Source organism: Alligator mississippiensis, chromosome 5 (assembly GCF_030867095.1).
Source record: "Alligator mississippiensis isolate rAllMis1 chromosome 5, rAllMis1, whole genome shotgun sequence".
NCBI classification, from domain to species: Eukaryota; Metazoa; Chordata; order Crocodylia; family Alligatoridae; genus Alligator; species Alligator mississippiensis.
This window is the reverse complement of record NC_081828.1, coordinates 49,371,772-49,397,738: the sequence shown is the minus strand read 5'-3', so window position 1 is coordinate 49,397,738 and position 25,967 is coordinate 49,371,772. Positions and strand designations below refer to the sequence as shown.

General features: G+C 41.4%; 1 protein-coding gene across 4 annotated transcripts in view; it reads left to right on the top strand.

Moving 5' to 3' along the window:
• Positions 1-25,967, top strand: part of COP1 (COP1 E3 ubiquitin ligase) — a 211,830-nt gene that overhangs the window by 13,276 nt on the left and 172,587 nt on the right. For 3 of the 4 annotated variants that reach the window (XM_059728328.1, XM_059728330.1, XM_059728329.1), the window contains exons 2-6: positions 787-846; positions 2,488-2,585; positions 5,522-5,598; positions 10,407-10,526; positions 13,136-13,204. In XM_059728328.1, the coding sequence (XP_059584311.1) occupies positions 787-846; positions 2,488-2,585; positions 5,522-5,598; positions 10,407-10,526; positions 13,136-13,204 (424 nt within the window). The remainder of the gene's footprint in view (positions 1-786; positions 847-2,487; positions 2,586-5,521; positions 5,599-10,406; positions 10,527-13,135; positions 13,205-25,967) is intronic. The other variant, XM_019500188.2, reaches the window with a different exon arrangement.

Here is a 25,967-nt window from a genome sequence, read left to right as displayed (position 1 = left end):
TCTCCTCCTCTTGGGTTTTTGCATCACCTCATGCTTGACTAGTGCTGATTACTTTACCTCTTGTACTGTTTTTTCATTCAAGTTAATAGTGACTTCAGTCAGTTTCTTCTGTCTCCTAGTTTCCTACAAGATTCCATTTTTCCTCATTCTTCTTGCACACCTTATTTGTTCCTATTCTCATGGGGTTGTTACCTCCTCTGTTCTGATGACTCCCAATGTTATTTCTATTACCCTCTTCCTAGTCTCACAGCTACGGTTGTTTCTGACACCTTCTGGATGTCTTGGATTTTGGAGAAACAGGTTTTCCTCCACTATAATAAATAACACTAATTCTCCTTGTTTTCCCTACCCATAATCTTGGAGTCAGCTTTACACACCTTGTTAAAGATCTCTGCCATTTGTAAAGAAGCAGGGTTTTTTTTTCTTTAAGTTTGAGACTTAACACTGATTGTTAAGAGGTTCTTTTTAAATTTAAAATGGCTTTTGATAAAGATTACATAATTTGGATTTTGACGCAACTGTTGAAACCTGATATTTCTCTGTTTTCTAATTGTAGCAAATCATGGAGATTTTGCAGTATCTTTTCTTTGAATTGTTGACTGTCCTTTTGATCTTAAAATGCCTAGGTGCTATTTGCTATTTATCTTTTCCCTTTTTACAAATGGGAAATATTTCTTCTCAGTGATTGGATGTTGGTTTTGAACTTTGCTACGATTAGTTTTTTCCTTCTTTGTTTTTCTTATAGTGAAAACATATCTTTAACTTTTTCTTTTTTTTAATTTTTAGCCCCATCTGTTTTGATATGATTGAAGAAGCATACATGACGAAATGTGGACACAGCTTCTGGTAAGATTTTGTTAAGCAAAATATCCATCAGGCATCCTTTTAAGGATATTCATTATAGTGTGATAAGAAATTGATTTGAATTATCACTTGGAACTGAATTTTTTTCACTTTTTTTCGTGTTTTTGTTTTCCTTTCCTACTATTTTAATTATGACTGAAGGAATAGGTTAAGACTAAAATGAGTGACATTTAGTAGTCAGAGAGCTAATCTACTTGAAAAATACCCATTTCCCCCCATATCAGTTACTGTAGAAAGGAATAAAGGACTTGCTTAGTACTTGTGACTTGCAATACTTAAATGTAAAATGTCAGCCAGCTTCTTATTTAAGCTACATTTCTGTTAAAATTCTCCTTGCTGAGGGAGGTTTTACCTATTGTTCAATTTCTTCTCTCTTGGGCTGTAAATACTTGGAGTTTTTTGCAAATTGGTATTAGAAATTGCTGTAATGCATCAGACCCAAGGTTCATCTGCTATAGTTTCCCATCTATTCTAGATGTCACCAGCACAGTTATTACAGAAAAAGGTATAAAAAACCCTGCAGTAGACAGATGTGGGATAATCTGTTTCCCATATTAGTTCTTCTTTTGATCTATAATAGTGAGAGATTGGTGAAACATAAGGTTTAATACCCCATGTGCATATGCTATGCATTTTGTAGGCAGCTTGAACAAAAATAACTCTTGTGAGTTCCTCATATATTAAAACTGCTCTTTTAGACATGTTTAACAGACTTATTCAATAAATTGGGGGATTTTTGGAGTTATCTTTTTCCCTTGCATGTTATGTTTCCAGGCAAAATAGCTGTTAATTTCTGTAACTGCATGTCCTGTGTAGTGTCGTCTTGCCCCTTGTAGCTTGTTGCAGTTCTGTGATGCATCAGCATCCAAAGTATCACCCTCCATTGTTCCAATGACTGATCTATGATGCAAGATGTCTGTCTGCCCAGTGATAGTGTCACTGAGAGAGATGCTTGCCCTAGACAGTAAGGTGCATTGTGTAATTAGTTTGTCCCTGGAGTTGCTAACGGTGGAACAGCAGGCCCCTTATGAAATGATTTATTATTAATCCGCTGTGCCGGAAGGAGGTGGGAAAAGCTGAGATCAAAAGTGCTTTGTGTCTGCACCATTAAAAATTATTATGGGTGCCAAATCTTCTAGTTTAAAGGTAATGTCACTCACTAAGTATTTGCTTCATACTAAGTTCAGATATTACTGTGTGCTACATGCTGTCCATCAGGTGTGTGTGTGTGTGTGTGTGTGTGTGTTATATATATATATACACACACACACAAGTGCTTCTTTAACCCAGAAAACAGAAATGTGACTGAGATTATCCAAACTGATTATCCAAATGTATTAAATAATTATGGAACAAAATGCAGCTTATAACCTGTCTCAGGAAAGATTGGAACTGAGACTTTTGGTTCTATCCCAACCAGGGAAAATGTTTTTTTTAGGTTTTAGGGCTTTACTAGTTAATTATGAAACTCTTTGTACCACTCCCTTTTCTTTGCACTGTATGTTCTGCTAGCTCCTTGCCTAATGGTAATATTGTTTCCCTGCTATTATCTATGCAACACTTGAATTAGCCTTTTTCTCTTGTGGCCTCTAATTTGTTTTTCTTTCTTATTGCTTTGAACAGCTATAAATGTATTCATCAAAGCTTGGAGGACAACAACAGATGCCCCAAATGTAACTATGTTGTTGATAACATAGATCATCTTTATCCCAACTTTTTAGGTGAGTCTTAGGTTTGTTTGTATAAGAAATTTGCAGTGGTAAATATGACATACGAAACCTTGTTCATATATGTTGGAAATGTTCTGGTTAAAAAGAAAATCTGCCAGTTAGCTCTTTATCAGCTAGGTGTTTTTTCCATTATAATTAACTATGGCACTGCAAATTATTAAAGCATTGCTTCAGTGACTTAATGTTAGTGAGGATCTGGCTGATTACTGTTGGTGTTCTACAAAAAATCAAAATGAAGGCAGTTTCCTACTGGGCAGTGGACTAAATCTTCATAGCCTACCCTTTGTCTTGTAACTAAAAGCCAAGGCACAGTCATCAACACAAACTCAAGTTACATGCGATTTATTTTTTACTTGAGAGTTTAAACTTCAGTTGCCTACACAGTGAGAAACATGTTGCTTGTATGTCTTAACTTTCTCCTTGTGTAGTGTCCTAACAGGAAAGATAGTGTTAAAAGTTCCTGCAGGAGGAAGAAAAGTAGATCCAAGCTGGTCAATTGGAATATAAACTGTCAAGATATAATGCAAACTTAATTTTATATGCTGAAACATTACTAGCTTCAGTAAACAAATGAAAGGTCACAGTTCTTAGGGAGTATTTCAAAAGGAAATACCTCAACTAGTCCAAAAAACATTAAGTAATTATGCTAAAAATACAGTTCCTAACCTACCTCTGTAAAGATTGGAACCAAGAATATTGGTGCTGTATATCCTTAACCACAAAATTTGAGAGCACTAATTCACTTGAGGAGAGAAAATGAAATAGATTTTCATAATGCTGCCTATTTCTGAAGTGTGTTTAGATTTGGATGGAAAATGTAATATGAGGCTCTGATCCTGCAAACTTATTTTGGGTGGATGGACTGCTGTGTGCCTGAAAAACTCTGCTGGACTTTTGTAGAAAATATGTAATGGTTGCAATAGCAGGGCCTTGGGGAGTACTGAACATTAGGGCTGTGCAAAATGGCACTGTTTCGTTTTGACGGAACAGCGTTTTGTTTCAAATTTTGTTTTGATTTGAAACAGCTGTTCCGTTTCGTTTCATCAAAATGGTTTTGCTATTTTGACGCTGTTTCAACGTTTTGTCCATAGGCCATTATGGGGGATTTTGAAACAGCCTATAACTTTGTCATTTCTGGCCTGATTTGGATGGAACTTGCAGGAATGGTAGCCCTTTCTGAGGGCATGATGCCTGCCAAGTTTCAAGGAGATGGGTCAGGACAAGTAAGAGTACGACATCCCTGACAAGTTTCAAGGAGATAGGTGCAGGGGTTTTGGGGAAACTTCACCTCAAGCTGCTGACAAGCAAAACCTGTGACACAGATGACACTGTGTGTGTCTTAAGGCACAGCAGGGTGAAAGCTGCAGGTATGCTGGCTCCTGCTGAGGCCATGAAGCCTGCCAGCTGTCGAGATAGGTACAGGAGCATCTGGTTCTAGGGCCCTGCACCTCTTTGCCTGTCGGCAGCTAGCTCATGACGTGTGTGTGTGTGTGTTAAGATGTGCCCTCACTCAACTGACACCAAGGCAGGAAGCAGGACAGTTCAAACTGTTGCCTTCTTTGCAACTTTTCTATCCCTCCCCCAGAACACTGGGATTGGAAGGGACCTCAGAAAAGGATGACGGTCTCTGGCTACCTACATAGTCAATAATGAGAGCACTCCTTCTCCCTCCCTTTCCTTTCTTTAGTTTCTGTTTCCCTGCAGGCAAGCCCAGTTTGAGCTTTGAAACTTGAAACGTTTTGACTTGTTTTGTTTCGAGGCTGTTTCGAAGCTATTTCATTTCAATTTTGCTGTTTCAAGCTTGAAATGAGTCTAAACAGCATTGAAATGAAACGGCCAGTGAAATTTCGCACAGCCCTACCGAACATCTCTCTATGGCTGTCTTTCCTCCCCCACTTCTTTGATTTATCATCCTGAATCATTGTGCCTGTCCAGTACTACTTTAGCTCTGTATATAAACATAGAATCATAGAAAATTAGGGTTGGAAGGGACCTCATTTAGTCTTACCCCTGCTTAAAGCAGGGCCACCTCCAATGAGATCATTCCAGCCAGGGCTTTGTCAATCTGTGTCTTAAAAACCTGCAAGGATGGAGATTCCACCACTTCTCTATATATAACCTGTTCCTCCTAGTGAGAGAGTTTTTCTTAATATCCAACCTAAACCTCCCTAGTTGCAACTTGAACATAATGTTTCTGAGATGAAAGAATGTGCTAGAAAGCACTCCTATAATAGAATGCTTCTTTGTATGCATGAACTTCCTGTGTTGCAATACTAGTCAGAAATGTAGGTACAGCTCTTTGCCACTAAAGTGAGATGGACCTGTTCTGGTGTTTTATTAGAGCAATATTTATGCACCCAAACAATGTTAAAAGGCGCCCATAAGAACTGGAGTGCATGTAGGGAAAAGTTAGTCTAGGAGTGAGTAGTGAGAGGTTACATCAGTGTAAAAAAGTGGAAAAAGTAATTTTTATAGACGTATGGCCTGCTGACTCCAATCAAGCCATAGTGAATTACTTACCATTTTATTTACTCTAGACTTCCCTAGAGTAGAGACTTCCCTTCTGTCCCAGAGTTAGAAGAATTTGTCTAATTAAAGGGTTGTACTAATTTAGAAAAATATGCTACATCAGCTTTGGGAATTGCACCAATAGCTAAGTCCTGCTCTGGCTGATTCTTTACATTTTTGGGGAGATATATAATGATATGTACCTCCTTGAAAGAAAGAAAAAACGCTTTTTTATTTTTTTTATTTTTTTAACGTGTTTAAAGTAATGTGGTAAAATATTTTTCTCATTTTTCAAGGATGTTAATTTTCTCTTCACCACTAGTGGGTAAAAGACTTGAGGCAAGAAAAGGCATTTTTATTAACTTTTAAATCAAAAGCCTACCCTCTGTTTCACATGCTGTTTTCTTTCTGCTGTTTAGTAAATGAGCTGATCCTTAAACAGAAGCAAAGGTATGAAGAAAAGCGGTTTAAATTGGACCATTCAGTGAGTAGCACCGTATGTTCCCACTCTTTACTTTGGTTTTTATTAAAGCAATTGAAGGTGATTTGTTCCATATCATAGCTTTAATCTAGGACAAATTTTACTCTTGAAGTGATGAATGAAGGCTGGGAACTTAATGGGGGGGAAAAAAAACTTACTTGTCTAGAGTGCTTGCATTCAGTAATGGAAATTGTAACTACGGTCAGACTGAGATGATTAGTGGGGCCTACAAATTTGTAAAATCTTGCGGATGCTGGTTCTCTAGGCAAACTGAAATAAGGATCATGTCAACCATAGCAGGAAAAAGGAATTGCTTGGAGCACTGAAATCGTGGCTCTTCTCCCAGGTGAAATTACCTGGTATTGTTCTAGATTTTATTCACGTTACAAAACCAGAATGCAATTTACTGTAATTTGTAATGTGGCTGAAGAAAGCCTCTGGGCTGCAGTGGTAACATTTAAATAAAAGTTAAGTTAAAGCAACATTTTCCAGCTTTTTTCACCCTGTGCACACTTACATGACCTCCCCCACCCCACGGCACACTGGCTGAGCAGGGGGGCGCGGGGGTGGTGAGCAGCAGAATGCCACAGCCTGCAGGGGAGGGGAAGAAAATGGCTAAATGCTACAGAGCGGGGTGGGGGGTGTGAAGGGGGAATCGGGTGGCAAGCAGCTGAATGCCGCAGATCGGGGATGGTGGGGTGGGGTAGCGAGCGGTGGGAAGCAGATGGCATGGTGTTTGAATCACTGGCTGGAGCCATGCCCCCCCATTTGTCTGGCTGCCCACAGCAGCAGCAGGTGTGGGGCCTGGCTCCAGCCCAAAATGCCACGGCACACTGTTTGGGAAACACTGGGTTAAAGCAGGACTGTCAAATTGGTGGCTATATGTATCCCAGCAGGGTTAACCTCCAGCCCCCAGAATCCATTCTGGGCAGTACTGTTTGCACTGTTTCTGCTGCTGCCACCATTGCTGGCTGAAGTCTCCAGGGTAGGCCAGGCACTATGGTCTGTGGTGCTGAGACATTCTGTGTCTGGGGGAACTCGGAGAGACCCAAGTGGCTTATGCAGTAGGGCTGTGCGAGGCTTCAGATCCAGGGAAGCTTTGGATAGTTTGGGGTCCGAAGCAGCATGTCCGGATCAAAGCTCTGGTCTTGTTAGGCTTCCCAAAGTGGTTTGGAGCTTCCAAAGCACTTCAGAGCTGCCTCAAAGATCCGGCCATAGGGTATAATGGGGAAACAATAAAATATCTATAACTTCGTTGTTTTTGGTCTGATTTGGATGAAATTTTCAGGGGTGGTAGACTCTACAGAGAGCATGAAGCCTGCCAAGTTTCAAGAAGACCGGTACAGGGGTTTGGGGAGAATGCACCTCAAATTCTCGAAAACAAAACTCCTATCATGTCTAGTCGTTACAACATTGGGGGGGGGGGGGGGTCAAAACTGCAGGGCTGGTAGCTCTTGCTGAGGCCACAAAGCCTGCCAAGTTTCAAGAAGATCGGTGTAGGGGTTTGAGGGGAACTGCCTCTCAAACTGTGGACAAGCAAAACTCGTAATATGGGTGACACTGCATGAGTTAAGTTGCGGCGGGATGAAAGCTGCAGGGATGGTAGCCCCGGCTGCAGCCACGAAGCCTGCCAGCTGTCAAGCAGATAGGTGTAGGGGTTCTGGGGCCCTGCACCTCTAGCTGCTGACAGGGCAAACTCGTGACATGGGTGCTTGTGGGACTGACTGTGTCTGTCTTGGGGTGTGGGAAACATGACTTCAGGCCTGGCTTCTAAGTTACTGTGTTACCAGTTACTGATCAATCATAATTCACTCAGGGACCAGCTCAATACACAGGACCTAGCTAATGTAGCCAATTAATTGCCATCAATTAGCACCTACAAAATCAGACTTAAGGAGAGGAAAGAATCAATACAGACAATCCCACAAGCACTCATGGTATGAGTTTTGCTTGTCAGCAGCTAGGGGTGCAGGGCCCCAGAACACCTGGACCGATCTCCTTGACAGCTGGCAGGCATTGTGGCCTCGGCAGGGGCCACCATCCCTGCAGCTTTTACCCTGCTGTGCCTTAACACAGTGTCACCCATGTCATGAGTTTTGCTTGTCCGCAGCTTGAGGTGCAGTTCCCCCTCAAACCCCTGCACCGATCTCCTTGAAACTTGGCAGACTTTGTGGCCTCAGCGGTACTACCCCTGCAGTTTTGACCCCCCAGTGGTGTAACACACAGCCGTGACATGAGTTTTTTGCTTTCAAGAATTTGGGGTACAGTTCCCCCCAAACCCCTGCACCAATCTTGTTTACACTTGGCAGGTTTCATGCTCTTAGCAGAGGCTACGATCCCTGCAAGTTTAATCCAAATCGGACAAAAAACAACAAAGTTACAGATATTTAATTGATTTCTCCCCCCCCCATTATACCCTATGGCCGGATCTCCGAGGCAGCTCTGAAGCTTCGGAGCTGCTTTGGCTGGATCGAGGTGGAAACCTGGTCCAGAGCTCCGGATTGGATCACTGCCATCCAAAGCGGCCGGATCTGAAGCTGGATTGGATTGCCGTCGACTCTCACAGGCCTATTAGGGAACATGCCAGGGTAGCATTTTTTTCCAAAAAATGGCAACTAGTAAACAGAAATTGTGTTCTATTTTTTTCTGTATTACAACAGAGAAAAGAGCACAAAGTAATGTCACATCTCCAATGAAACCTCACAAAGTGGTCTCTCTTCTACAAGTGAACCTTTTACTTAATTTAAAGTTCCTGGGATGAAAGCATTTCTATATAGTTCAATTTGACAGGTGTTTTTAATTCAAGGTCACCTAGCAGATTTTAACAGGTCCTTTATGATTGCTTAAGGCAGTAGTCATAATATACAATAAACAAACATGGCATCTTTATCCATGCTGTATGTGAATCGCATACCTCCAAAGATGAATTTGTTTTATAACTCTTTCCTCCTCCCTTCCCCTACCTCCAATCTTCCTTACTCCAGATGAGAGTTGACAAGGTCAATTATTTACGATTTTTGCTGAACGTCGTAGTCTTGTAAGACCAGTGTCTAGAAATACTATGCCATTTAGTAGGGTTCCATAAATAAACTTAATTTCAAAGATTAAAAAAAAAATACTATTTTAAATTCAGTTACTTTGTGACCTGTTTTTGTCCAAAATAAACATCTGGGTAAGTAAACATTTGGGTAATCCCAAAGCAGATCAGAATATTTCCCCTTTATTGTTCTTGGTTTGTTTGCTTGTTTGTTTTTAATTCTTGTTGAAATCAGATGCAGTCTAAAATATATTTTAAATTATATCACTTTATCTCAGGATCCATAATTTTAAAACAATTCAATATGTATCTTGATAAAGATTAAAATTGTGATCTTTTTCTCATTATTTCCTAAACAATTTTTTTTATCCATTTTGGAAAAAGAAATAGTTTTATATATGGATTTTTCTTATGCAAGTATTTTAAGGTTGATTTTTGAAGACTTTGAAATTAAATTTGGTTTATTTTGTCTTTCCTGAATGCTAAAGAATATAGTCAGTTTATTTCTAAACTAGTGTTTGTGGTGGTGGTTTTGATGGGACTAGAATGTGAAGCACTATTTATCCCCCCACCCCCCGATTACTTAATACCAGTCTGACAAAAATTGTTTGTTTGTTTTTTTTATTTGAAAAGTGGATCTTTGAAACCCAGAAATGCTTGTTTATTTTCATGACCTTTAAACTATTTCTATAAAATATCTGACAATGTCCCAATATGGGGCTTTACAAATACTGAAAAAATTTTACACACACATTCACTTGTTGGCCCCCAGATGCCACAAGTCATATTTTCAGAAGCTCTTTTCACTTTTCCTGTTAAGTTAAAATCTAATAATTTGAGAAAATTGAGACAGGAGAACTTGAACGTGCCAATTTTAGAGATGGAGTTCTTGAAATGAAAATCTACCATATTTTATTTTTCTCTTAACCTGATAAATTTACTATCAACAATATTATTGTTGGGTCTCATATGCCTAGAGCTATGACAAATAAACCACAGCAAAATTCCCTACTGTGGAAAAAGAATGTGGCTTTCTGTTTTTTTTGACAACTTTCAGACCTACCTACTTATTCAAACGTTCACGCACGTTTTTGCTTCAAGCGCTTGTTAAATCAAGATGGCTGGAGGGTTTGGATGACTTCTCAATCTTGCATGGTTAAGAAATGGTATCTTGAATTGGTGTGAGAGTTGCCTTTACTAACTACAGCACAAATTAGATATGACTGGGCGTGTCTACATGAGACAATTTTTACTACACAGCAGATTAATGTGCAGCGTAGTAAAGTGTCATCAACTACGCATGCATGGCAGTTATGGGACAGTAGGCTAATACTCTGTGCTGCTGGATAGTCCCGTCAGATACAAGTGTTATCCGGCAGTGCAATAAATTGCTGCACTTAGACACATGTGTAGTCAGTGATGTCGGGATTAGTGTATTCTGGCTCAGATTGAGTTGGAATATATTCAGTTGCATTAATCGCATGTGTAGATGCGCCCCCTGAGTAGCTGTGAAAATCTTTTTGCAGCAATGGCTGCATCCTAGCATAGGACAGGCCCTCAAAATGCCTCTCCAATAAAATAGGTTGTTGAAGGGTTGTATACAACGTAGGATAAAGAGATGTTTCCTATAAATTTACGAGGATTTGGAATTTTTTCTTCTGGAAACTCCTTCATGTACTTTACAAAATAGGGGATGTTTCAGTACTGCTTTAAATATGTTATATCAAACATAACTCTGGCTGACTTCTATTTACCATATTTTCTATTTCTCCCTTTTTGTTTTTAGAATGGCCACAGATGGCAGATATTTCAAGATTTATTGGGAACTGATCAAGACAACCTTGATTTAGCCAATGTTAACCTGATGTTAGAGCTGCTAGTGCAAAAGAAGAAGCAGCTTGAGGCAGTAAGACATTTTTTCCTATCACAATTAATTTACTAATAAATGAATATGTTTATGATCAGTCAAAGGCCTTTGACCAGGAATACTGGTATATCAGACTCTCCCCTCCCCGTGTAAAACCCTATCACTTTTTTGAATAATTTGCCATATCCCTGACTTTTATTACAACAAACTTTGTGAACTGTTGGAATGTGATGGCATTAAGCACAGGCATGTATGTCACTTGGCAGGCTCATATAGAAGAAAAAGCTAAGAGGAAAGACATCGCAGTGTGGAAAAGGATACTGAAAATGATTGACCAGAATAATGACTTTTTAGATTAAAGTTTAATTCCTAGATTATTACAAAGACCTTCGTAATTTAGTGTTTGACTTTGAGATACGTAAATTGAGGACCCCTATAGATAATAGGTATGGTGGATTTCCTTTAAAGAGTTCCTGATGTATCCATACTTACAAATATTTTGGAGAAACACATGAATGTTGAGGCTTTCAGCTTTGGTTGTAGTTAGCAGAACTTGAGTGCTCGTCTGTGGGTGCATCTACATGTGCGTTTTACTGCATAGTTGACTAATTACCTCTGCAGTAAAAAGTCACAGTTTACATGTGTGCTGGTATTAGGGTGCAGAAAACTAATTAACTCCACCATTGGATAGTACTGTCAGTACTTTGTTATGGCAGAGTACTGTGTCTACATGGTGACTGGGGGCATAAATTGTGCCTGGTCATTGCAGCCAGCTGGGGCCTTCCTCTGCCCCGGCTCAAATTGCTGCTGTCCCAGGAACACACGTAGGCACTGTGCCCAGGAGCAGTTGACTCTGGCGCAAACTGTGCTGGAGTTGTGTTGCCTTAATTTTGTGTGTAGATGCACCTGTGAGACTCATGTGCTTAGCCTTCTGTGGCTAAAAGAGGACAGATTGAGGTCCCCATGGTGAGGGAGGGAGTGGGGCTGGGGTAGGCAGTGCTCAGCCAGCACGGGGCATGGGACAGCTGTGAGTGCCTCGTGGGGGGAGTGGCTTCTGTCACTGCATGTACCCTGGGTGGGCATGAGGGGTATGTATCCTGGATCTGTGCAGGGGTGGGCCACTGCAGCGGGCTGGGGTGGCACTGGGCTCTTCCCTGAGTGGGGAGGGGCCTGGGCTGGGCTGGGCTGCACTTGGGGCAGGTGGCGGCGGTGCTGGGAGCGGGGGCTATGGCAAATGTTGGAGTGGCTGCAACCCCCCTGTCCCAGCATGATTGCTGCCCACCCCAAGCATAGCCTAGCCCAGCCCCCTGCTGGGAAGACCTAGTGCACCCCGGCCCCAGCTCACAGTGGCAGCCTGCCCTCACCCGCACACAGATCCGGAGGCATGTGCCCCCTGCCCCCACGCCCTTCTGGGGTGCTTGTAGTGGTGGGATCTGCCCCTCACCTCCAGCTCCTGCATGAGCTGCTCGCAGTTCTGTCCTATGCTTTGCCCCAGTTGGGCGGTCCCTGCCCCACTCCCTCACCATGGGGGACTCTATCTGCCCCACTGCCCCAGAGCCCTTCCCCCCCACAGCAGATTTACCAGCTGGACGCTGCTGAGCTGTGCTCCTGGCTGCATGCATGCTGTGCTGCAGCTGTGCACATGCATGGGGGCATTTATCGATGACCTTATTGGCTACATCAGCCAAAAAAAAGCTGATTTGCCAATAGTGTCAATTTTCCTTATATTGGTGCCAATTGGATATGGGACTGATGTATCGGTGCACCTCTAAGAGTTATCCATCAGATTTAGATTACATACTAACCTATTACTCTTCAGTTACCACCTTTTCTATTAACGATCATAAAATGTTAAAACCATATACTACCTAGTCAAGAAAGTGGCTAATTCTCTCACTTTCTCTGTATGCTTAGTCTTGGAAGTTTTTTCTTTTAATGAGCACCTGTGGTCTACTTGCCATTACCCTTTCTGAACTCAGGCTCCCAAAACTGTTGTTCTTCTATAGACCAGGCTACAATTAGGGCTATGACAATACTAGGAATATTTTTTTTTTTCTTTCCCTTCTCCCATATCCTTTTCCCCAAGTTTCTGGCCATTGCAGGGGGAAAATGGTAAAAATATATATTCTTTTACAAAATTATCTTTCTGTTTCCAAAATGTTAGAGGTTTCTTTTGTCTGTGTTTATTCTATTATGAAAGGATCTATTTGTGCATCCATAGATGGAGATTCCTGCAGAATGTTCACTTGGAGAAAACATTTCTGTTTTTTTAACCAAATTATTCTGTTAAACGTGTTAATTACAGAAATGAATTCTAAAGATCTTTCCGTTGTGGAAGATGAGCCCTTGAAGAACCTGGGTTCCAAAAGTGATTTCAGACCCAGCATCAGAGAAGAATGAAAAATATACTTGGTTTATTAGCTGGTTCCTTGTAATTCATTAAAAAAAATTATTTATGTAAAATATTCTGATATATAAAAATTGCTACATGCTAAACAGAACTTCTAAAATCTGAGGAGAGAAAGAGAACTGCCTTGCTAATATGCTACTCTTCCCTTGTCCCAAATAAAAGTGACTTGTTTTTATGACTGTTCTGAATGCTTGTGCATAAAATGAATATTTTTTTCTCTTTAATTTTTTTGCTGCAGGAGTCCCATGCTGCGCAGCTGCAGATCCTTATGGAATTTCTGAAGGTTGCCAGGAGAAATAAGAGAGAGGTAGCTTTATTTTGTTTTTGACTTTTACAGAGTTGAGGTTTTTCCCACAGCATTCTATTACTTCATTTTTTATCTGATGTGTCAGGCTGACATTATCTGCTCAAGGAGAAAAAAATCTTTGGTGCAGAGGGATATTTAGAACACATGGATTTCAAGGAGACTATCTGTTTAAGTATGACAGCTTCAATTTTTAACCTACCTTGCTTTTTTGTTTCAGTAGTTTGTTAAATACATGTGGGGGAGGGGAAAGAGTATCCATGTGGCAGCTTGCACCAAATTATTGAAGCAGCATGAGAGGATGAGGGAATACTGGAAAAGGAGAAGGAAGCAGGTAGTTACTTTTCCTAAACTTTAGCTTCCTCTTGATCAGATATGTGATAGATGCCTCATGATGTAAGAGAGAGCAGTTCTCTTTCAAAATACCTTTAATGTAGAATCTGATGCTTTACGTAACCAAAATAGTGTAGCTGTGAAACTTAATGTGAGAATGTAGATATATTTAGTTGAACCAGTGCAAAATACTATGTAGGCCATTTTTATTTTGACTTAGTTTAATTCTCTTAACAGATTTACGCTAACCCAAATTAAGCACCGTTTAAATTGATGTGTCCACACTGATGCTTGTATGAATCAGTTTAATTGGTCCTAGTTTGTCTGCAAACAAGGTCAGAATGTTCTTGTTTTTGACACTTGTAAACATTAGGGTTATGTTAAATTCATATCTGTGATCTGAAAGAGATATGAAACCAGGATGTTAATTCCATTAAGGCATGATACCAAGTTGGGACAAGTTACAAAGATTACTGAGAACAAAGAAATAATGTGAAGGTCCCAAGGATATTAAAAAAACAAAAAAAACAAAACAAACAAAAAAACCCAAAAAACAAAAAACCATGGCCAGGAAATGAGTGAGATCAAAATGGGAAGCCATACAAGGAAGCTGATGCATCAGGGAAGAGATCTATAAACACAGACATTCAAAAGTTCGGGGGGAGAGACTTGGAACTCAGTAGTGCCAAAAGGAAACAGGAGAAGAGGTGATGGACAGAACTGGCTCTTTCACAAACAATGAGCATAGCACACTTGTTTCATATGACTAGCTCTTAAGTGAAAGAGAGGTGTTATGATTCAAACCATGGAAATTATTATTATTATTTTTTGTTATAGCAGTAGTGAAACCACATCTGGAAGATCATATGTTGTACAACCTCATCCAAAAAATACACAAAAGATGGAAGAAAGTACACAAAGAAACACATAGCAACTAAATGAAAAGGGATACCCTGTGCTTGTCTTCTAATGAAAGGATTAGAGGAAATTGGAGTCCTTTTCCATCCAACTATTAAGCAAGATATAGGTCTAAAATATTTGCAGAGTGTAAACATCAGCAATAGGAATTGTTCAGAGTGATTTGAGGAGGAATAGTGGGTGATCCAAAAACCTACTGAGGTTGATGGCAGCCTTTCTGCTGACTTCAGTGATTTATTTATTAATTTTTTTGTTTGCATCAGTCTCTTAATTAAGAGCAATGGGATGGTATTGAGCAAAGAAAAATTTAGGCTCAGTATCAGGATTAATTTCTAAAGTATGAGACTGAGTAGACTAGGAATAGTCTTGCATTAGAAATGGTGAAAGCACTAGCACTTAACCCAGTACATTTCCCAAACTAGTTTCATAGGGTACAAGTGTGTATTGACTGGTAGATGGTCAGTCAGGGAATGGGTCTTTTCCTTCTTTGATTTCTGTAACTTATGAAGCATGTCACTTGCTGCTCTGAAACATTGAAATGAAGTTTGTAAGATAGGGAAGGGAAAATATTTTGGTCAGGATTCTACATGTTGGCTTCCTTTCTGGTGGCAAAAATTTGAACTGGGCTGCTTTAACATGACAGAATTATTTATTGGCACCTCTCTGAAGGTGCTGTTAGTTCCTAGATTCTCTTCCAGCTTCACCGTCTAGCTGTTATGGTTGTGAAGAAAACTTCAAAGTTTGAATCAAACATAGGTCTTCATGGCAGTGTTTAACTTACACTCCAGCTCCTGACTCCTCCTGTCTTTGACAACAGAACCTGCTCACTGAATCTAGTGCTTCCAGCCAACAGAATAATTAGGTTTTAGCTATAGCCCCAAAGCATGGCTTTCATCTGAACTTACTTGCTCATTTCCCAGTTAAGGTATATGGGATGCAAACAATCATATTTTTCTCGCATAAAAATATTGATGGTTTTCCTCCAAACCAGTTGGGGGGGAAATTAGGGTGTGCATTATGTGAGGAATATGGATCCCCAGAGGGACTGAGCAGCTCTGGGAGCCAGGACAAGGAGAACTTCCTTGCTGCCAAATCTCCAGATTGCTAGGGAGCCCTGCGTGCTGCATCAAACGGATACGTGGGCCCTGCACTCAGCCTTAGATCTGACATGCCAGATTGAGCCCTGTACTGAGCTTCAGCTCCAGCACACTGGGTTGGGCTGGTGTGCTGGGTCAGTTCATGAGCCCATGCAAAGGCTGGCAACAGGCTGAGAAGGAGTCTTGGCTCTGTGGCTGCTGTTACTCAATTGCTTGCCCATGGTACCTTTCAGAAAATAGATGCGTTATATGTGAGGAAAATATGGTACTTACATGCTTGTAGGCCTCTGCTGCCTTGCTTAATTTTTTTTGATGTGCCCAAGGACAAACTGGTTCTTCCTTATTTCATTAGGGAAAGAATCACAAAACAGCTCAGTTTGCTGCACCACATATCCTGTGATATGGTCCCAGAAATCCTAGTGCATGTGAATCACTACTGCAGCAGGGAGGGAGAAATAGTTCATTGTAGCTTTTCATGTGACTGTTCACACCTTGGATAAGTTTATGCAGATATTCAGAATAGGATACTGATCATCTGACTGCATAAAGCACCCTCCCTACATTGCTGACCCAGGTCTTGGCACCCAGATAGGCAAAGCTTGCCTGTAGTGTCCAGACTCTAGTGCCGTATCTTCTTTTTAATACCCATGTATGTAGATTTGCACAGGGGGGTAAAACTTTGGGGGGCACATCCCAGGGATTTTCATTAACTTGAGATTCCCTAAAAACTGGAAAGGACTACTTGGATCATTGAATCCAGTCCTCTAAGGTTCTGGACAACCAAGTAAAAATGAAGTGCAGAAGGGTTCCCAAGGACATCCAACAGAATGCCCTTTTAGCACACCACAAGCTGCAGAACACCTCCTAATACTCTGTTTTCAGTTCCTGATCCTGTGTTCCTTCCACTGCCAGAGTCTTTTGTGCCATCTCTGTTCAATTGCTGTCACCACCAAACCAAGTAGTTTCACCTGTAAAACCTTTGTGCAGGACTTTGTGCCCTCCATTTGAGATGGGTTGTAGTGCTCAGTCAAACTCTTTGTAATAAGGGGAAGCTAGGTGAAGAATTACTGGCCTTGCTATTAGTACCCTCTGCCTTGTAGTAGATGCTCTTGAGTTTTCCAATTCCCCCCAAATGCTGGATAGCAGCCAGTGGCCTGCCTGGTTCTCCCTTCCCTTAGGCTTTTAGAGCAGCTCTTGCATTTTCAAAATCAAGTTCCTTGCTGTAATCATGCCAGAGGGCAGCTGAACCCATGATGTGGTCCTATAGCCAGCTTACAGCTTGCTGAGTTGGGATCCTTCAGACTGGTGGAAAAAATGACCAAGTTAAATAGCATAGAATTGGAGCAGTCCATGTAGCACAGCTAAGGTCTGACCAGTCATATTCTGGTAGGTAGATAGTTCCCTGTATGAGACAAGTTGGAAATAAGTAGATTAGAAGACCGGAAAATACAGGCCCAGAAAATTGTGGAGAAAATGGCTTTGGAGAACTAGGCTCTTGCCATATCCATGCTGTAAAGTAGGTGGGTTTAATTGTGTTCACTTCAAATCTGGGAAGTGATCATGGGTTCAAAGCACATATGCTAATATTTAATTTTTTTTTTTTTCTGTAAAGGGCTTGGGTTAAAACTTAGCAAGTGTCCAAGTAATTTTGTAGTGGAGATGCACCAGATGTAACAAACACAAAAATGTCTACGAAGAGCATGAGACAATTGCTGTGTGAAGTGGAAACATCTCCGTTCATCTAAGGGAGGTGCTGACTTTGAAAGCAGAATTTCCATATAGATAAATATATTATTCCTTGTATAGTAAAGGAGAAGGAGGATCAAAGGTCTGCTGAATTTACGGTGAATATCTCATTTGTATAAGAGAGCGACAATGGATATTTGGATGCAAGTGGATGGATGGTTGGGAAGATGCATGCCTGTTTTCTCTAGTTAAGGGGAACAAAGCCCAAGAAGGCTAGCAGAACCCTGTGGCTGATTAAGTTGAGTTTTCAAAGTGCCTACTGGGGCTTGAAGGACATGCAGTCTTATTTAAAATGTCTGTACAGTATATTCTTGAGCACCGTCTCATTTTGATGATTCATAAAGGAAAAACTTTCTTTGTGGATAAAGTTTGGAAGAATGTCACTACCTTCTTCCTAATTCAAACCTGATTATGGTCAAAATGACTGAAGGATACTTGTAACTTGACTCTAACAAAGAATAATTTGGAACCTTGGGATAAAAAAGCTTCTTTCATGTAGTGTTGCAAGTGTCTGTTTCAGATTTTCAACATTAATATGACATTCCTTTAAGATTCTGTATTGTTTGTTAGTGGCTGCATTTTCTAATCTTATCTCCTTGTACACTATTGATGCAGGGTGATATTAAGTGGTTGGTTATATATTACAGATTCCTAGGTAGAAAACTAGGTAATTCCTCAGTTGATATGGTATAATTGTTGTTGCTGTACAGTCAGCTTATCTGACTGTAATTTGGATACTTTGGTAATATATTCAAAGAGTACTAATATATCAGTTGTGGTTGTCCTTTTAAAAGACTGGGAGAAGATGTATGCAGATGTTGGATAGGTTGAATAAAATATATTGTAAGCCTGGAAATGTTAGATACATAACTTAAAAAGCTGTCAACTTTGAGGGTCTTTTGATGACTTTCTACTCTGTTCTCTATGCAAAAATAGGTTCTTGAGACTCTTTAGGGTCTTGCAGTAGCGCCATAATAGATTTACTTAGTTCATTTTTAAAAATAAAGGTTTTCTCCAAGATTATGCATTTGGCCTGAAATTGGGATCTCAAGCTGGTTAAATATGGGGCCCAAAGTATCCAATAAAAATTCTGGATCATGTGATAACTCTGATTATGAGAGAACTGGCATAGATGCTGGGTCATTATCTGTCTTAGTTGGGTTGGTTCTGAAATGGAAAGAGGAATAATAAAGGCACAGGTTAGTCTGGAGAATCAGCAAATAAGTCCCACAACACTTGGTGGGAGGGTCTGTAGCTGTAGAACAGGATTCCATTTTTGCATATTCACTTTTTAGAGTTATGCTCAACTTGTAAGTTATCACAAACTTCTCTGTGTTGTATGTTTATTAATTTCCCAGAAGTGAAATGAGTTACAACAGTTTTACCAGAATTTCCATTAGAATTTCTATCTTGACGTGCTCCTTATCATCTAAACATTCTTTGGAGCTGAAATTGTCCCTGCATGCTCTCAGTACAAAGAGGATTGTCTTTTTTCGAAGTGTACCTTATTGCTTCTCTTTCCTATTCTCTTAAGTTATGGAAGGGTGGTAAGGAAAAGTTAAGTCTTCCTTACTATAAGAAGAAAATATTCTTCTTTTCTTGGAAAAGACTATAAACAGAAATGGTTGAAGCTTGACATTGATGGCAGGCTAATAGCTTTGAAATGAGACTAACGGTTTAAACAAAGGATAAAACTGATTGAAAAGCTTTGTATTGATCATCCATAATAGAAAATCTACATGTCTGTAATGCAAATTCAGCATGGATATGTGCTGTCCATATGTGTGCATGGTTAATTAAGTGCATATTTCCAAGTTCTTTGATCCAGCAATCTCATCTGCTGAAGTCATAGTTGTAGATCAAGGAGCTTGGAAGGTCAAACTAAATAACTCTGGAATAGTAAGCTTTTTTTTCCTTTCTCTCCTTTTTGTTAAGGGAAACCAAATGCGAAAATCTGGAGTTGTACAGTTAAAATCACTTTATTAAAAGCTACGATTTCACAGCAGCATCATTAATTTAGCTACATTGCACTAATATAGTTTTTATATTTGTTTGGCCTTTATATTATTGTTGTTTTTTAGTGATCATGCAGTCTCATTGCATATTTGTATTTAATTTGAAACATTTTAAAATGTAGTTGTCTTGTATCAGTTGAAATAAAACCATACATTTACCCCTCAATTTTGCATTCAGCTATAAAAATAACTTGTTGCCTGTAGGACAAACACCAAAGTAAACAGCTTTAATTTTTTTTAACCATGCTTTGAAGGTCACTTAACTTAGGAACATCAATGTCCAAAGTAATGTCATTTGCAACACCCCTCCCCCCCCGCAAAAAAAACAACCCCAAAACAAAACCAGCCAACCAATTGGGTGATAGATGACCCAGTGTAGGACTTGTAAATGTTTGAAGCATCTCAGTTGTGCATAGGAAACTAATATTAATTTTAATAAGTAGCGCTATAAATTAGTATTAATATAGCTGTTGGAAATTTGCATTTTAATATATTTTGTGAATTTTTCTAGTAGTGCTGCATTTAGTATCTTGTATGTAATGAATGAGTCCTCTTACATAAGTAGACATATGAAAAGTATGGTATTTTCAAGTGAATATCCCAGAGAAAAAGATTAATCTTGAAGTGTTGCACAGTTTTGCTGGGCTGAAACAGCATCTGTTTGGAATTTAAGGATCATCATCATCATCTTTCTCTAACCTTCAAATTATATCTACCTACAAAGGTCTTTTTTTTCCCCTTCCACATAATGAAGATATTAAATAATAGAAATAAGAGTCCCTATTAGTTATTGAGGGATAATTACAGGGAATTAGAATCATGAATTCTCTAGGGCTGTGATTAGCTCTTGCTAATCACTTTACCTGTTAAACCTTATTGTTCAGTAGTTACACATGTGGATGAGCTAATGAGTAGGCAAGGGGAGATGACAAAACTAGAAATCAATCGTGCTCTTATGATTATGTCATACGTTGTTTATTACATTCCAAGACTCTTGAGATGTATTTATAACTGTGTAATCTTTTTTTCTATCCACTGTGCTTAAATACCTGAGGTTTTAAACCTATTTGCATTTCAAGCTTTTCAATATGAGCTGTTAGGACTGAATTTCTTGACAGTATGCCAAGTAAATTACTAGTATATGGACAATAAAATGTAGAGATTTTCATTTATAATATATTGATTGATATATATTTGATTCTCCTTATTTTTTGTAGCTTTCCCTCAAATGAAGAGCAATTTACAATATTGTACTAAAACAAGTCTTAAGTGCTTCAGAGTTCAATACTAAAAGTGCATTGGTCCGATATCGGATTGGCACGGATATGAAGAAAATTGACTGTATTGGAAATCGGCTTTTTTGCCTGATACGGCCAATAATTTGTCTGATAAATGCCCTGTGCACGTGCGCAGCCACAGCACAGCACGTAGGTGGTGAGGAGCATGGCCCAGCAGCTTGGAGAGCTGCATCCAGCTGGTAAGTCTGTTGTGGTAGAAGGGGAGCGGGGAAGGAAGGGGCAAGGATGGGGGGCAGATCAAGGCCCCTGCGGTGTGGGAGGGAGTGGGGCTGGGGTAGGTGCTATTCAGCTGGGACAAGGTGGATGTGGGATGGAGCCTTGTCTTGTTTGTGGGGGGTGGCTCCCACTGCTGCGCACACCCTGGGAGGGCATGGGGGGGGGCGGGGGCGTGTTCCCCTGGATGTGTGCGGAGTGGGGTGGGCTGCTGCTGTGGGCTGGGGTCGGGGCTGCCCTGAGCCCTTCCCAGTGCTCTTCCTGGTGGGGCTGGGCTGGGCTCTGCTCGGGGTGGGTGGCGGCGGCACTGGGAAGCAGGCTGGGGGGCTGTGGTGAACGTTGGGGTGGCTGCAGCCCCCTTCCCAGCCCTGCCACCGCCTGCCCTGAGTGCAGCTTGGCCCAGCCCCAACTGGGAAGAGCCCGGTGCCACCCCAGCCTGCAGTGACAGCTTGGCCCACCCCACCCTGCGCAGATCCAGGGGCACACGCCTCCCCCCCACCTGTGTCCTTCTGGGGTATGCACAGCGATGGGAGCAACAACAACCCACCCCTGGACAAGCTGCAGCTCCATCCCACTTCTGCCCCTCTGTGGCGGGACAGTGTCTGCCCCAGTCCCTGCCTCAGCCCCAGCCCTACTCCCTCCCTCACTGCAGGGGCCTTGATCTGCCACCCCTTTCCTTCCCCCTCACCTTCCACCAGAACAGACTTACCAGCTGGACACTGCTCTTCAAGCTACTGGGCTGCGTACCAGAAATTGGATTGGTATCGGCTGCTATGCCTTAAAAATTGGCTATCGGTATTGGCCCAAAAAATCTTTATCAGTGCATACCTATTCAATACCTCTATAATAAAATGAAGAAACTTATTTTATATTAGTACTAGTTGAAACATCACAGTTAAAAAATCCAATAACTTCTTTTTGCTATGACTTTCTAATTGCTGCATAGTTTTGGAGGCAATACTCCTTAATCAATGGAATAAGGATCCACTCAGTTCTGTTCTGGGAGACTCAAGAATAGTCTCTGTAGAGTATGTCCATTTGGGGTTTGTTTTTTTTGGTCTTTTTTTTTTCCTGACCTCCCGGGGTAGAGGGGGAATTGTTTCCTGCAGAGTGTAAGGGATCTTCTCTTGTGGGCTGCCTTGATATTTTTACATACTTGATTTATTTCCCTTCTAGGCTTTAAGGATGGGTTTGGGATTGTTTTTCTGCAGTCTTCAGTAGTTTTCCCCTCTTAGAGAAGATAAAATGGAAGACAAGCATGTCATGAAGATAAGCTAGCAGAATTGAGGAAGGAACGAGCATCTCTCATGTGACCAAAAAAGACACGTCCTTCTTCCTCCTATGTAGTTCCTTTCTTTCTAGCCCCTTCTCGTTTTTTTCCTGTTACAATACTGCCACTGCCTCATTCCTGATAAGGGACTATTCTGTGTTCTTTCCTAGGGTGGGAAAAGCTGAAGGGGCTCCAATTTTTCCGAGTCAAGTACCTGCAAGAATCTTTTTTTCTTGCAGTCTTTGCCCTGGCTCCTTTTCTTTGTAATAGCTGGTGAGGAATTCTACCATCTAGCCTCATTTCAGTATAATTTAGTCTCAGTTCTTGAGATACTTGGGGAAAAGATCTGTCACTTAACAAACCTTTTTTCCTCTGCTATTTCAGTGGCACTAATCTTTGAGCAATCAGTAATGTTGCTTTTATGTCCTGACTCAAATTCTTCTTTTTGCCTAAACATATAAGTAATAGCCTAAGAATGTAAGAAACACTATACTGGCTAGGACTATAGATCAGAGGTTGTCAGTTGGGGGTACGTGTACATCTGGGGTACTTGGAAAGGTGCTAGGGGGTATGCGTGGGCGGGTGGGTGGGGACAGAGGGCAGCAACTCCCCTCTGTAGGGCTCACAGGCACTGCCTGGCTGGTCGGATGCAAGGAGGGGGGACAGAGCTCACACATGGTGGCAGCCATCGCCATTCAACACCCTGTGCCACCACGTGCAAGCCCCACCTCTTCCATGTCTGGCCACCCCCACCGCTCTGTTTGGCCGAAGGGTACACTTCTTTAAAAAGGTTGGAGACCCCTGCTATAGATCTATGTGGCCCAGTATCTTCTATTTCACAATGGCAAAGAGTGAATGTAAAGAATTAGGGATCTTGTAGTGAGTAAAGTTGCTGTTTCTTGCCAGCTTTTTTCCTAGACAAGCTTAAAGAAGTATTATTGCTCCTCTGTCACTAGCCCTATCCAAGAGCCCCCCAAATCACTTTCTTGATCAAAGCTGCAGTTTAAAAAAAGCAAACAAATCAGAAAGAGAAATTAACGTTCTTAAAGATTCAGTGGGTGTTTTTCTCTTCCCTCCCTCCCTCTGGAGTTCTGCTTCCTGTCTACACTGGATATTTTTAAATATAGGTTTTGATCCTTAAAATCATTCACAAAGTAATAAAGAAGAAAATTTTCTCCCCCTTGAAGGAATCCGAATAATTCAGGAAGGCGAAAAATTATTTCTCTGCAGAGAAAGGTAATCTGTTCTGCTTGTGCAGATTACTCCAAATTCATCAGCTAACATCTGGCTGGAACCTTGAGATTTCGGTTTTGACCAACTGGATTAAATCAGTAGTAAGGCCATTGGGTTGTACTTCATGTCCTTATCCAAAAAGAAGCCCTGCGTTCCTTTTCATGTATTCAGAGTTTTCATAATATCTGAGATATAATGATGGTAAAATGTAAGTGAGATTTGCCAGTATATGTAGGACACTAGAAAAATCTTTAACAACCTAGACTTTAATGTTGACTTAATTACTGTATCTTTTGGATACAGCAATAGAATGCGTGTTAGGGCTTTCAAGACATCAAAAGTATTGCTCAGGTTTTCTCTGTAGCAGTTCTTGTAAACCTTTGTAGACTCAAGGCACCCCTCAGTAGACTTGAGGTACCCCTCAGAAAATGCTAGTTTTTAATTTTCACACTTTTTTTTTTTTTTTACACACTATTGAAAAAGATAATAGAGCAATTTTTCTGTTGCAAAGAACACAGAAAGATCACATCAGATCAGAATATTTTTAACACTGGATTTCTATTTGAAATCTTTGGGTTTATCTTGTTGAATAATGTTTGCATGCCAAACAGTGCTAATATAGTTTCATAGTAGCTAGGATCAGGAGGGACCTGAACATCATCTAGCCTGACTCCCTGCCACAGGCAGGAATGAATGCTGGGTTCACAAGACCCCAGACAGGTGATCATCCAACCTCCTCTTGAATTTGCCCAAGGTAGGGGCAAGGACCACTTCCCTGGGAAGTTGGTTCCAGATTTTGGCCACCCTAATTGTAAAATATTGCCTTCTGATCTCTAACCTAAACCTATTCTTCATCAGCTTATTACCATTGTTCCTTGTCACCCCAGGTGGTGCTGGGGAGGAAAGGGCTCTGCCTGTTTGCTGTTGATCCCCCCTGATGAGCTTGTAGGCAGGCACCAGGTCCCCCCTCAGCCTCCTCTTGCCGAGGCTGAACAGGTTCAGGTCCCTCAGTCTCTCCTCCATAGGGCCTGTCCTGCTGCCCTCTCACCAAGCGGGTGGCCCTCCCCAAACCCTTTCCAGGCTGGTCACATCCCTTTTGAAGTGTGGCGCCCAGTACTGGACGCAGTACTCCAACTGCGGTCTGACCAAAGTCGCATAGAGGGGGAGTATCACCTCTCTGGACCAGCTTGAGATGCACCTTTGGATGCATGACAAGGTATGGCTGGCCTTGCTGGCTGCAGTCTGGCATTAGCGGCTCGTGTTCATCTTGGAGTCAATAATGACTCCAAGATCCCTTTCCGCCTCTGTGCCTTCAAGAAGGGAACTACCCAGCCTGTATGTATGCCGTGGATTCCTTCTCCCAAGGTGCAGCACCCTGCATTCATCTATGTTGAACCCCATCCTATTCTTGTCTGCCCACTTTTGTAGTCTGTCTAAATCCAGTTGCAGCCTCTCTCTCCCTTCGAGTGTGCTCACCTCGCCCTACATCTTAGTGTCATCAGCAAACTTGCACAGCGTGCTTTCCACCCCCTCATCCAAGTCACTGATGAAGATGTTAAACAGTGTGGGCCTGAGGACTGAGCCTTGGGGTACCTCACTGCTCATATCTCGCCAGGTTGGGTACAACCTGTCCACCACTACTCTCTGGGTGCGTCTCATCAGCCAATTTTTTACCCATCCAACTGTGTAGGCATCAGTGCCACGGTCGCTTAATTTATTAATGAGAATGGGGTGAGAGACAGTGTCAAAGGCCTTCTTAAAGTCTAGAAAGACTACATTCATGGTGACACCATCATCCAAAGATTTAGTTACCTGGTCATAAAAGGCAATTGGGTTGGTCAGGCAGGACCTGCCTTTGAACCCATACTGATTGCCCCTGAGTATGATCTCCCCTGCAGGCCCCCCACAGATGTGCTCCTTGATGATTCTCTCTAAGATCTTCCCGAGCACCGAGGTGAGGCTTACAGGCCTATAGTTACTTGGGTCCTCCTTCCTCCCTTTCTTGAAAATTGGGACCACATTAGCCAGCTTCCAGTCCCCCAGCACCTGACCAGATGACCACGAATGCTTATACAGCCGGGCCAAGGGCTCTGCGATGACCCCTGCCAGCTCCCTCAACACCCTTGGGTGGAGGGCATCTGGACCTGCAGATTTAAAAATGTCTAGCCTTTCCACAAGATCCCTAACTACATCTGCACTGACTGAAGGCCTGACAGAGGCCTTCAGTAATATCACTAATATCATGTGGCACCATGTAGCACTCTTGAAAGGGTCTTAGTGCACCCTGATTTGAGAATCACTGCTCTAGAGTGATCCCCTGGGATGCATTCCAAAAGAGGAAAATATCTGAACTCTACTTCATCAAATTTTAGTAGCACAAATGTTGTTTTCTGGTGTGTGTGTGTATATAATACTCTGTTTAAGGATTAAACATATTTACAGAGGAGAGACGCATTTTGCTTTGTATATCTTGAGATTCAGTTGGTGTCGCACATTTATACGCACTGGAAGGCAAGTTTAATAGCAAGCTGACAGGTAGAAGGAGAAGATTTTTTTTTGGATGCGTGATGTGATTATGGGTAGAACCAAAGGATTTAATCTGCGAAAGATGGACAGGGACCATGGGAGAGGGGCATCTATGCT